Raw genomic sequence first — 12,534 nt, 5'->3', positions numbered from 1 at the left:
TAATTACTCCTTGTTGCAGTTGGTCTGATGCTCCATGCCATGCATAGCTCCTAATTTTGCATTTGGAGTTGGACCCTTAATTGCTGCTTGCAGCTATATTACATATTTGTGGTTAACCCAAAACCCAAACTAATTATTTTCATATTGTGGTCAGTAACCAAAAAAAAAATCAATATAATAATTCTAGACTTTTATTTATATAAATAAGTAAATAAAAGTTAAAACACTAAAAAGCATAAATTTTATATGCTGCCATTTAGTCATCACAAGTCTGCAATTTCATTAAATAAATAAATGTTGAACATGTTTCAGAGTAAAGCGTTTTAGCTTTATTCCCCAAATTGTGCAGCCCTACAACAGTGTTGAGTGTTTAAAGATGACACCTTTGTGGAAACAACAAAGAACAAACCTGTTTTGCTAATGACAACACATTAAAAATAAGCAAAAAAGTGTAATTTAAGTTCTTTTCAGGGTTATCAGGAGAAAATGCCACATAAAGCGTTTACGCGTTAATCGACTCCACAGCATTAACCACGCAGTGATTGTGAGTCAAAAAAGCTTTTTGTTTAATTAGGGAGTTTTGTATGACAGAAACATTTATAGTCTAAAGTAAGACTTCAGATGTAGATCAGACCATTCAGTTAATCAGATTTAGAATTAATCACACCATTAATTGAAATAATTATGTTTTTTGTATATATTTTGGTGAATATTTATAGTTTGAGTCTATTCTTCTCTCTTGTACATTTATTTTTTATCGATTTATTTATTTATTTTAAATAGTTTTTGTCTTTTATAATAGTTTTTTGTTAACAGTAGCAGTCGTAGTGTTTTGTTGTGTGTATGCCTGCTTGCATGTGTGAGATGACAGGAAGTTTAATGACTGGAGCATGTGTCTAATCTAATAATCCCTCAGCCATATGAAATTTAGGAATGCGTGAAAAGGAGTTTGATGGAGACTCATCTAGCAATCTGATTATGTTCTCCTCGCAATCTCCACCCAGCATGTGTGTACATTTATAAGCGTTTGGTTTGTATTTCAGGGAGGCAATATCAGTGGTGTGTGAGGCAGTACCAGGTGCCAAAGGAGCTCAGCGAAGAAGAAAGGTATTCAACACTTTATCTTATCTTACTTTCTCAGACACAGACTTTCAGCCGCGCAATATATTTGCACTTTTGTTAGTTACAGGTACAGCTCACAAAACTCACTGTGTTCTAGGAAGGCCTGACCAGTTTCCAGTAAACATACTGCTGTGTTAAATGTAACACACATTCACACGTTTGCTCAAAGTGTTGTGTCTCAGCTGGTCAGACTGTGGTATTTGGTTTATGGCTGGTTTCAGAGGTTATGCAGTGCAATACCTCTTTCGATTTGCTCATAGGGTGTGTGTGTGTGTGTGTGTGTGTGTGTGTGTGTGTGTGTGTGTGTGTGTGAGGAGCCAAAGTCTGCCCTGGTCACGATCAACACAGGTCTGTTTCACAAAGCACAGATGAAAAGTGGAGCATCAGTGTAACTGCAGCAGCCGGCTTGAGTTGACAGCATTGCTGCAGTGGCTCTACACAGAAAATAAAATGATTTCTGGGTTATCATGTTGATTTTTTCCTTTAATAATGGCTTTTAATTCAGAATTATTATTGGTAGTAGTATAAAACTTTTAAGTCTATTCTATTTAGTTGTATTTACACACAATTTAAACCAAACCACAAAGTGTAAACCGTCTGGATTCAGGCAGAATGACTGAATAGTAAGTGTTTGTTGCTGTTACTGCATGTGAAACTAGTTTATTCTGGTATTTCATGTTGCGTCATATAAGCCTATGTTGCAAATTTTTATTTTTTTTGTAGGTTAACGGCAAAAAAGTGCTTAGCACAGATCCCTAATTAAAAGCTCCACTACTCATCAAAAGTTTTTGAATGTAGTCTCTTATACTCAACAAAGCTGTGTTTATTTGATCAGAAATGCAGAAAAAACATTAATAGTGTAAAATACTATTTCGACCCGGAGCACAATAAACCCTTGAACCCTAATGAACCCTTGCTGAATAAAAGTATTAATTAAAAATAAATACAAAATCGGACCCTAAAACTTTTGGATGGTAGTGTAAAATTGAGATTGACTAAACCTGACGTGATGATAATAGGCACTGAATGTGAGGTCAAACAAACCTCAGACAGACCAGACCTTTTAAAATGTTCGCTATTTCCCATTGAAATCTCTTTTCATAAAATATTTAGGCTTAATCTTTTTTATCATAAAATATTTAGCTTTTTACTTTTTTTGGTCTGGTGTAATTAATGAAGTCTCTTTATTTCTGTCTCCTTGCAGCCCTCTTCTCGTAGTCTCTCCTCCATCTTAGGGAAGAGTAATCTCCAGTTTGCCGGAATGACAATCAGCCTCACCGTGTCGACCAGCAGTCTGAACCTACTGGCGATCGACTGCAAACAGGTTAGGCGTCACACATGCACACAAACATGAATACAGTGCCGTCTTTGCTGTGTGAAATTCACTGTTACCCGCAGCTAATGACGCCCTTCACAGCAGGATGGGATGGACTGAATTATGCCATCTCTTCCTCTGAATAAAACATTTCTCAGTATGTCTGAAAAAAAGTGAAGTTTGCCATTTTTCTATGTTTAAAATACTTTCTCATATCCGAGTTGTGCTATGTGTAGAAACCGCTAGAAGCAAGCTTTTTAAAGTAGGTTCATTTCCCCTTTAAAAGTGTAAACTGGTATAAACTGGTTGGCTGATCACACATTGTTAGTGCTAAATAAGCTGACAAGATCTTCTACACTCATCATTCATACACTGCATGAATTAATCCTATGATTCATTATAATTTAATTCGTTCATACTTAGTCCAAACCTAATAACATATTTACTGACATATCACTCAAAACTTATTGATAGAAAAATTATAATAAAACTTTATTTGGAGGAGTACTAGTGCACAATGCACATTTCTTAATATTAAGACTAAAATGTGTTTGTTTAATATCACTATTGATGAGGATTGTATGATCTTTGAATAATATCAGTCTTTAAATACAAGATTTTCAAAGTGTACCTTAAGTATAGTTGCAATGGTTCCACTTTAGCACTAATAAATATACTTCAGTATATCTTTATTTGGACTGCAGCTATAAAAAAAAAAAAAATGTGCATTTCAAATTTGAAGTATATTAAAGTAGCCTGCATTGGGTCTTTCAAGGGGCTGATCAGATATTTGTCGACGTTTAACTAAGTAAGTTGATATGTTAACCAGCGGTTGGATTGTGTAAAGTTGGCGTAGTGGGCAGGAGCAGAGCATATTTCCTCTGGCTTGTTTACAGCTGCACCACAGGACGTTTTTCCTCACTTCTAATTCTTCAGTTATATGTCAGTGTGTTTCACATTAGCGCAGTGAGGTTTATCAGCAGGCAGCTGACTGGAGCCCAGAATAAGGCCTGGAGTAATTGCCCTGCTGTTGTGTGTTTATCTTAATGAATCTAAACCATGCAGAGTTACTGCAGACAACTGCTCTGTTCCTCTCTTAGACCACAGTCTCACCACATCATTTCTTCCTTTTTCTCCCTCTCTGTCCATCCTTTGCTTTCACTCGCTTCCATGTTTGTTCATTCTTCATCTCATGCCCACTGCACCTTTTTTTGTCACATTGTCCTCTTCTCCATCCCTCTCTCCCTACAGATTATCGCCAACCATCACATGCAGTCCATCTCTTTTGCATCAGGAGGAGATCCAGTGAGTCGCGTCCTGTCTCTCAATATCTCTTTCTACTTCTTCTTTCTCTTTTTACCTTTTTACCTTTTTCTTTTTATCATTGTTTACTTCTCAGATTAAGTTTTTTATTTGTTAATTTAATGAACTGCAGCACAAATCTGTTTTGTACCTAGCCAAGTTGATGGTCATGGAAAGCTAGTCCACAACAGCCATGTGCCCTCGGATCACCTTTACAAATGAAATGGCTCCGTGTAGTCATTTGTTGGAGCTTCTCTCTTCAAATAATGATTGCATTCACTTCAAGGACCTTGAAAGCATATTGAAGTACAAAGTGGCATCAGTAGGGATGTGCAAAACTACATATTTTCAGAAATCAATTAGTTGGTGGGTTGCCTGAGCAACTAGTTGACTAATGTCTGAATTAGTAAGTAGTGAATTAGTAATTATAAAAAAACTTAAATATCACTAAAAAAAAACAAAAAATTACATTTAAATTTAAACTTATATACTATTTATTTATTGAATCATTAATAGAAAATTATATATATATATATATATATATATTTAAATTCATATTTTCTAATTAATTTATTCACTAATTGTTCAAAACAAATTATAGATAGATAGATAGATATATAGATAGATGGATAGATCAATGTAATATTTGAACTAATAAAACAAATAATTTAGAAAATAATTAATTAAAATGTATATGCTAATTATTTTAAATATTTATAGATAATATATTATTTAATTATTGATTTAAACAATTTCATTTAATATTGCATAAAAATACATTCCGATTTTATATTCTAATTATTAGATAAATAAATATGTACATTTCATCGATCAGTTATTGGATACATCCCTACACACATTTTATTTCCTGGTTTTCATCTTGCTCTTGGTTCTGTCAGCTTTACTCCCATTCCGTCATTCCTTGTTCATTCGTCTCATTCATCTGTCCTGCTGTCTTTAGTCATCTGCCACCCCCCCCCCCCCCCACACTGTTTCCTCTTCTGTTTCCTGCCCTTTAGTGAATAGACTGCCTCAACTAAATTACTTTTACTATCTTCTGCTTGTCCCTCTGATCTTTGTGTCTACGCTCTGATTTCTCTTCATGTCCTCCTGTTCATTCTTCCTTTCTTCTTCTCCATCCCTTTCTTTCTGTTTCTCCCCAGGATACAGCAGAGTATGTTGCCTACGTCGCCAAAGACCCTGTCAATCAGAGAGGTAAAAATATGACAAGACATTTTCACACTGAGTAAATGTAAATGACTGCTTTTCATGCTTCATTTATTTGAACTGATGTTAAATACTAGATTACTTAATTATATGCAGGATTATTTATTCTGGCTTTGAAGGGATCCTGAAAGATTTGGAATGACATGATTCATTTTTGTGTGAACGGTCCCTTTAAGGAATGTCTTGTTCTTGCCTATGACTTGTGTCTTCTATATAATATATTTGATGGTCACTTCCTGCATTGTAGCATGTCATATCCTGGAATGCTCAGAGGGCTTGGCTCAGGAGGTCATCAGCACCATCGGCCAGGCGTTTGAGCTCCGCTTTAAACAGTACCTGAAGAACCCCCCCAAACTGGTCACCCCTCATGATCGGTGAGAGCGTTTATGTGCCTGTTCAAACAAGTACTGCAAACATTTACATCATGTCAGTGTGTTTACACGAGTGTTTGTACATTGTTTAATGATGGTACCTCCCTAGGGTCTTTGGAAACCCCCAGTATGTCCTGTATGTCTGTTTACAGATTTTGTGTGCATTGTGTCTATTTGCACTGCGCACTCGCATCGTCTCACTCACTGAGAAACATCTTATTACGGAGGACTTTTTGCCTTATTTCTGACAGATAATCCAAATATACTTTTATATTCAACACACAATCTATGAAAACAAGTATTAATGTACTGTATTGAAGTACTACTTGAAGTACAGTACTATAGCTAAAATTATTACAAATGTTTTTTTTTCTCCAACTGAAATAAGTTTGATATAATTATATTTCAAAACTTAAGCTGAAGCTAAAATGTATTGAAACTTAATAGAAATATAATACAACTTATACAACTGAAAAAAGCACATAAGAATGACTTAAACTAAACTGTAAATAAGTATATATGAAATATATATATCAATTTAAAAAGTTGTTTTTGGAGCATATTTTATTTGTTTACTGTTCCTACTTCCTTTTTATTGAGCGTGTGTCTGTTCCTACTAGTTGTTTCCTCCTGGTTTCAAACAAAGCAATACAAATCATCGGCCATCCCTTAAACAGCATGTAAATAATACATCTCCATGTAAATGTAATGTTTATCTTTATACTATCTTTTATTTCCCTTTTAGGATGGCTCCTTTCGATGGGTCGGCCTGGGAGGAAGAGGAAGAGGACCTGCCTCCACCCCCAGAGGTTCCGTATTACAATAACTTCCCCGGTAAACAGCCTCCACCCGGAGGCTTGGTTGACATGAGGAGCCGTCTTGGACACAGTACAGGAGCCACGCTGGTGAGACACACGTTTGTACGAGCATGAGCATTGCACGAGCATTGGCCTTGGGGGTTTTTAAGTCTTTTGAATTTGTTCATGATCACAAAGTTTTTATGTGTTATGAGTGAATCATGAAATAACTTTTACGTGTTAAAAAGAGCTGATTAGTTAGCAGTTGAAACAAGTCGTCTTTTCCTTTATTCAAATTTGTATGGCTTAAAATCTACAAAGAGAATTCAGTTAAGTGTTTTAAAGGTCATGAAACCCCCTGTTTCGGCACAGGTTAGATCTCACCACAGTTAAAAAAAAGAAAACGCTAATGTGTGCGTGGTGCACTGCAGAGCGGAGGAGACCGACAACACACACAGCTTTGGGTTTAGACAGTTTCAATTCACTGTCAACGAGTTAAACACACAAATAAATGCACAGCCATTTGCACTTTGTATCAAAAACATGTATATGAATGCGCTGTTGCTACTCTGCTGACTTTTAAGTCTTATTCTGCAGTGTTTATATAAGCCTTTTGACGGGTCGTGTCACGAAGCTGTTAAAACGGTTAAGCTCACTAAGTGAACGAACTGCATTTGTGCCAAACTCTTATTACAAAACAAAAACAAACACTCTTCTTCAATCCATGAACGTTTCTCTCGGTTTATGTACACAATCTCACAGTCTGAAGCTTGTCATAGCAAATTAACTCATGCTGTTGTGAATAATTAAGTGAAGAGTCTTCTCATTGGATAAGAACATGCAGTCTCATGAATAATTTAATAACGGGTCATCGATGGACTAAAGTCCTTTGTGTTGACGTCAAAAGTTTGTGACGTGGCAATGTAGATTTCAAACCCGGAAGTTGAAAATGGCACAAAAATGCTTAAAATGAACCATTTTTCTCCAACATAAAAAATTATCGGATGCTAAAACTATGATGTAACGAAATGTCAGAAAAGTCTGGGGTTTCATGACCCTTTAAGCATCATAAGCATTTCCTTACAAATGGCACCAAAGAAGATCTTTCATTTTTCCTCGATTGTGTGAACTGCTAAGCATGAGTAAGCATTTGTCAAGCTACACAATAAAGACACAGGAAACACTTATTGGCGGTCAAACGTTTGGAATAATGAACCTTTTTTTTCATGTTTTAAGTCTCTAATGTGCACCAAGATTTGACTTGTTTGATCAAAACAAGCTTTTAATATTGTAATATTGAAACTGGAATAGTATAAAATATTATAACACTTTACAATAACCATTTTTCGTAAAATATAATTTATCCCTACATTTTTCAGAAATTTCAGCAGAAATTTAACTGGCACATGGTCCTTCAGAAATAATTCTACTATGCAGACTTAATTCTCAAATTTCTTTTTATTTTTTAAATACAATTATCAGCAGTAGAAAGCTTTTGCTGCTTAATATTTTTATGGAAAACATGATGCACTACCATTCAAAGGTTTCTAGTAAGTATGGTAAAAAAAACTAATATTTTTATTCAGCAAAGATGCAATAAATCAGTGTTCGTAGTAAAATCATTCCATTTCAAATAAATGCTCTTCATTGAAGTTCCTGTTCATTAAAGAATATATATATATATATATATATATATATATATATATATATATATATATATATATATATATATATATATATATATATATATATATATATATATATATATATAATTTAAATGTATTATTTAATTAATTATTGTTAAAACAATAATAATTAATTTATACATTTATACATTCATTATTTATTTTTTACTTTTATTTAAACAAATGCTTTTGGCTCATGTCATAGTCAGTCTTAACAGGCTAGAAAAGCCACCAAAGCAGTCACTCAGTTCAAACTAAGGCTCACTGTCTTCAGAAAACAATAAAGATGATTCAGTGTATAGAAGTGAATTAGAATGATTCGTTAAGTAACAACACTCCACTCTAATGCAATTGTGTCCCCACAGCCCTATGGACAGCCCAGCCAGAACGACATTCACAAGCAGCCTCTGCCTCCTCTACCAGGTCAGGTTTGCTCAAGCTCCCCTGCCCTCTTCCTTTCGTAGTGCCACATAGTATTTTTCACTCTTATGTTGTCGCACTTCCCTTCATTTAATTTTTCTCTCAGCTGAGGCTGTCATTCTGCAGAGTGAGTCAGCGCTTTTTCTATTTTTTTTCACTGTTCGTTGCTTTCTGTTGGACCCTGCCCAAACCTATTACTCAGCTCCTTTGAGAGGTGGCTTTTGGATCGCCGGCCTTGCTGACAATACGACTCAGAATGGCAGCGCTTAAGTGCACTTCACCTCTCAGTCCTCTGTTTCTCTCTCTTTCAGTGGGTGTCAAGGAGGGAGGCTTCCTTGATGACCCTTCATACGTCAATGTGGATAAATCCCGCCTCCCAGCAGCAGCAGCCAATGGAAATGCTCACAAAGATGCGTTCGACATGAGTGAGTAACTAATGCTAGACAACTTTGTTGGAAAAATATCTGTCTATGATGCATGTCTTGATATTCATGTATTTGTGCTTTAACTTGTTTCCATTATCAGAGTAAAAATTTGTAAAAATGTACTGAATCATCATTAAAGCATGTACTCCACTTTATTTTTCACTACATTAACACAAGGAAGATTTTTTTTCTGTGCATTTATATAACAATAGCATACAGTACAGATGTTTAAAATCAGTGAAAGCATTATTAACTGTTTTAGACTTTTTTTTATTTCAATTTTAAAACTTAATTTTTATTATTTTCATTGATATGCTAAAATGTAACTATTCATATTTTAATATATTTTACATTGATATTTACATAAAGGGCATTCAAAAGCTTGAGGTCTGTAAGAGTAAAAAAAAAAAGCTTTTAAATGTGATCTTTAATACCCACAAAAGCTGCATTTATTTGATAAAAATATAATTAGGAACAGTGATATTGTGAAATATTATTACAATATAAAATAACGGATCTCGATTTTTAATATTTTAAGATGTCGAAGGTGTCACATGATGCTTTAGAAATTATTCACATATGCTGATTTGCTGCTCAAGAAACATTAATTGTTAATTGTAAGTAATTTATGTGTTTTTATTACAACTTTTTTTAGGATTTTTTTTATGGAAACATTATTATCTGTAATGAATTTTTCTTTGCAATGCAAAAAGTCTTTACTGTGACTTGGATCAATTTAATTCATCCTTGGTAAATGAAATTATTTAATATCTGATGAAAAAAAGTGAGGAAAAAAGTATTTTCATTTAGTTTCTTTGAAAATAAAATGATGGTGCTCTCTATCTTTTAGAGCCGTTCGATGCTGCTTTAGGTGTGTCAGGTGCTGTGGCGCCCCCTCTGGCAGAGCAGCTGCAGAACGAGCCCTGGTTCCACGGACCTCTAAGTCGCAGGCAGGCCGAAAGACTCCTGACCAAGGATGGAGACTTCCTGGTGCGGGAGTCAGGCACCACACCAGGCCAGTACGTCCTCACTGGACAGCAGGGCGGCCAAGCCAAACACCTGCTTCTGGTGGATCCAGAGGGAGTGGTGAGTGATATGATCAAATACATCACACTGTCAGTATTTTCCCCTTATCAAAACATAATTCTTTAACCTATGTTTAACTGTCATAGGTGCGCACCAAAGACCACCGCTTCGAGAGCGTCAGTCACTTGATTAGCTATCACATGGACAACCGGCTGCCAATCATCTCGGCAGGAAGTGAGGTGTGTCTACAGCAGCCAGTTGATCGCCGGGCGTGAGAAGAAAACATGTTCTCCACCACACATTTAAGAGAAAAAACTCCTCCCTTTCCTACTTTTTTTGCCAGACTCTATTAGAGAAAAAAACAGTTTTTCCAACTGGGAGTGTAAGCTAATCATATCTTTACAGAAACCGCATCAACCACCTCAATCATTCTACTCAAGGACTGAAACACGCGATTACAAAAAGCCAAACACAGATGCGTAATGGATGTGACATCACTTCCTAAGCACGACATCATATCTTGAACCTGTAACCATGGCAACAGGCCCGGGCATTCTTCGAGGCGAGAGCTGATGTGAATGTTCTGCAATTGCAGAACCTTTGTAGCATTCTAAAGATTCACATCTGGTGCAGTGGGCCAAATCCAAAGACTCGAGCTTCTTAGTGATCATAGAGCTTTTTGTTGCGGTCGTTTGGAAATCTTGCAAGACTGTTCGATGAATATGCAAAACTTTAAAGAGAATACAGAGCTAATTCTCCAATCACAGACATCGCCTTTCACAGCGTATACACAATTCCCACCGGAATCACTTTCCCGATTTTCACAAACCACACAAAATGCCTCTTATTCACACCCTCACAATACCCTTTACAGAATTCCGAGCGTGAATACCGCCCCCCACCCCCCACCTAAATAAAAATTGGGAATTTTGGTCATTTGGAAAGAGCCCTGAACATATGTGAAAGCTTTAGCATCACGGATGCTGTGTGGATTTTTCCTTATGCAAATTAGCAGAAGGTAAGAGGCACTTATGCTGTCCGTTATGAGAGACTACAAAAAAGGGAACGTTCCCTTTTCGCATAACATCATATATCAGCTTGGGACAAAAGGGACGATAAAAAAAGAAGTGCAATCAGTGGACATGGGAATAGGACTGAAGGTCTGAGGTTTGAAACTGATTGAAGCCTTCTTATGATGTAATTTTAACTAAGAACTCTATATTTGTCCTGGTGATGTCATCTTGATCAGCTGACGACGTCATCGGGATGGTTTTATTCTGGGAAATGGAGGCTCTATTTTTCTTTATCTTTTTCTTGTGGACATCTGTTCGCATTGACAATCGATCTTCACGTGTATCGAGGTGTCGGCTGCTTCTGTACGTTCGGAGACTTGAGTTATAAAAGAAAGCGTGAGGAGGAGGATACGATGTGTATTATAATACATGCATCCTTTTTAGAGGTTCACTTTAATCACTTTGAATTTGAACAACACACCACCAGAAAGAGGAAAAGCACTCCGAATGAATTCTGAAGTTCAGTTTCTGTTGAAGCCACAAACAGGAAACCACCTTTTTCATCTTTGTTTGCTTTAAAATTGATTGTGCCTTTTTTTACCGAACACAGACACACAGAGAGAAAAAAACTAAAACAAAAAAACAGTCACCTTTTGTGATTCTATAGGTAATCATGACACTTTCTTTTCTGGAAAAGACACAACTGAAAATATAATCAACTGCAAAAACGACACAAGTATAGTCCGGCTCAGTGCAGGTTTTGGGAAAGCAGTCTTCGTTTTCTTTGGCATGTTAATTCTGCTATGCTGTTCTTATTGTGTTTAGTTTAGTTCTGGTCTGTGGGTATCCCATTATGTTGCAAAAACACTTTCTTCTATCTCTCATTTAGAAACCGACATTAGATGCCCTGTAAAAGAGCATGTAAATAAGCTTTGCCTGTGCTCATAGCTCAACACTCGGTGGATCTGTGTCAAATGGGAATTTGCAAGCTCACAGGACTGTACTGGGTGAGAAAACAAAAGTGTAAGATTTGACATGCTCTTCTGAAGACAATGCAATCACTTGGTGTTTATCACACAAATCTATGTAAATGACTGAGGATTTGCTTAGATGTACAAAGACCCTTATCTGGATGCATTATGAATCTGAATTGGGCAACGGTTTTATTTTTAGTCTTTTTAATGGATGTAACTTGTGGATTTTGAGTCAGTGGTCAACATTCATTTCACATTATAAATCCAGATGGATCCCAGCCGCAACTGTATGCGACCAGCCTCATGCTAATGTGAGTTTTAGCCTGTTGTAATTCAAATTAATGCATTGAATGGGTTTTCTAATCATTTGACGTCAGACTTTTTATGTGCTGATAGCATCACGGATCTGGCCCCTAACTGCTAATGGAGTTTAAACAAAGTGTGTTTATGAGTCTGTGTGTGTGGATGCATACATACGCAGGGCTGGAATGGTCTGGAACAATCTGGCTTTTACAACTCTCACTCGCCACTAAACTGTTTGCTCATTTTCATATTTCACAGCGGCCTTTTGTTGCATGGAAACACTTCCTGTTATTGTGGTAATGATGACTTTTGTGTTGTGGTTGGTTGGTTGCTATTTTCTAAGCCAAAGGCTTTATTCTTGTTTGCCTTTATATATGTTGCTTCTTTTTTTTAAATACATGTTTTTGATTATTTTAATTATTCTTTTTATGTTGTTGTTCTTTGGGTAAAACATAATGTTTACACCTGTATCAAATGATAGATTACATATATAAATACATATATCATTCACCTTGGTGCGTTTCATTTCGCCTAATACTTTTTTTTTTTTTTTT

At 36.0% G+C, this 12,534-nt stretch overlaps 1 protein-coding gene across 4 annotated transcripts in view; it reads left to right on the top strand.

The window, feature by feature from the left end:
* Positions 1-12,489, top strand: part of shc1 (SHC (Src homology 2 domain containing) transforming protein 1) — a 34,205-nt gene extending 21,716 nt beyond the window's left edge. For 3 of the 4 annotated variants that reach the window (XM_026284656.1, XM_026284660.1, XM_026284659.1), the window contains exons 4-13: positions 1,044-1,107; positions 2,327-2,446; positions 3,689-3,742; positions 4,903-4,954; positions 5,214-5,340; positions 6,083-6,242; positions 8,185-8,242; positions 8,551-8,664; positions 9,515-9,750; positions 9,837-12,489. In XM_026284656.1, the coding sequence (XP_026140441.1) occupies positions 1,044-1,107; positions 2,327-2,446; positions 3,689-3,742; positions 4,903-4,954; positions 5,214-5,340; positions 6,083-6,242; positions 8,185-8,242; positions 8,551-8,664; positions 9,515-9,750; positions 9,837-9,965 (1,114 nt within the window). In that variant the 3' untranslated portion in view covers positions 9,966-12,489. The remainder of the gene's footprint in view (positions 1-1,043; positions 1,108-2,326; positions 2,447-3,688; positions 3,743-4,902; positions 4,955-5,213; positions 5,341-6,082; positions 6,243-8,184; positions 8,243-8,550; positions 8,665-9,514; positions 9,751-9,836) is intronic. The other variant, XM_026284658.1, reaches the window with a different exon arrangement.
* The last annotated feature ends 45 nt before the right edge of the window (positions 12,490-12,534 follow it).

The sequence above is a fragment of the Carassius auratus genome, chromosome 16 (assembly GCF_003368295.1).
Source record: "Carassius auratus strain Wakin chromosome 16, ASM336829v1, whole genome shotgun sequence".
Taxonomy (NCBI): domain Eukaryota; kingdom Metazoa; phylum Chordata; class Actinopteri; order Cypriniformes; family Cyprinidae; genus Carassius; species Carassius auratus.
The sequence above is the reverse complement of the archived record's forward strand: the minus strand, read 5'-3'. Positions and strand labels throughout refer to the sequence as shown.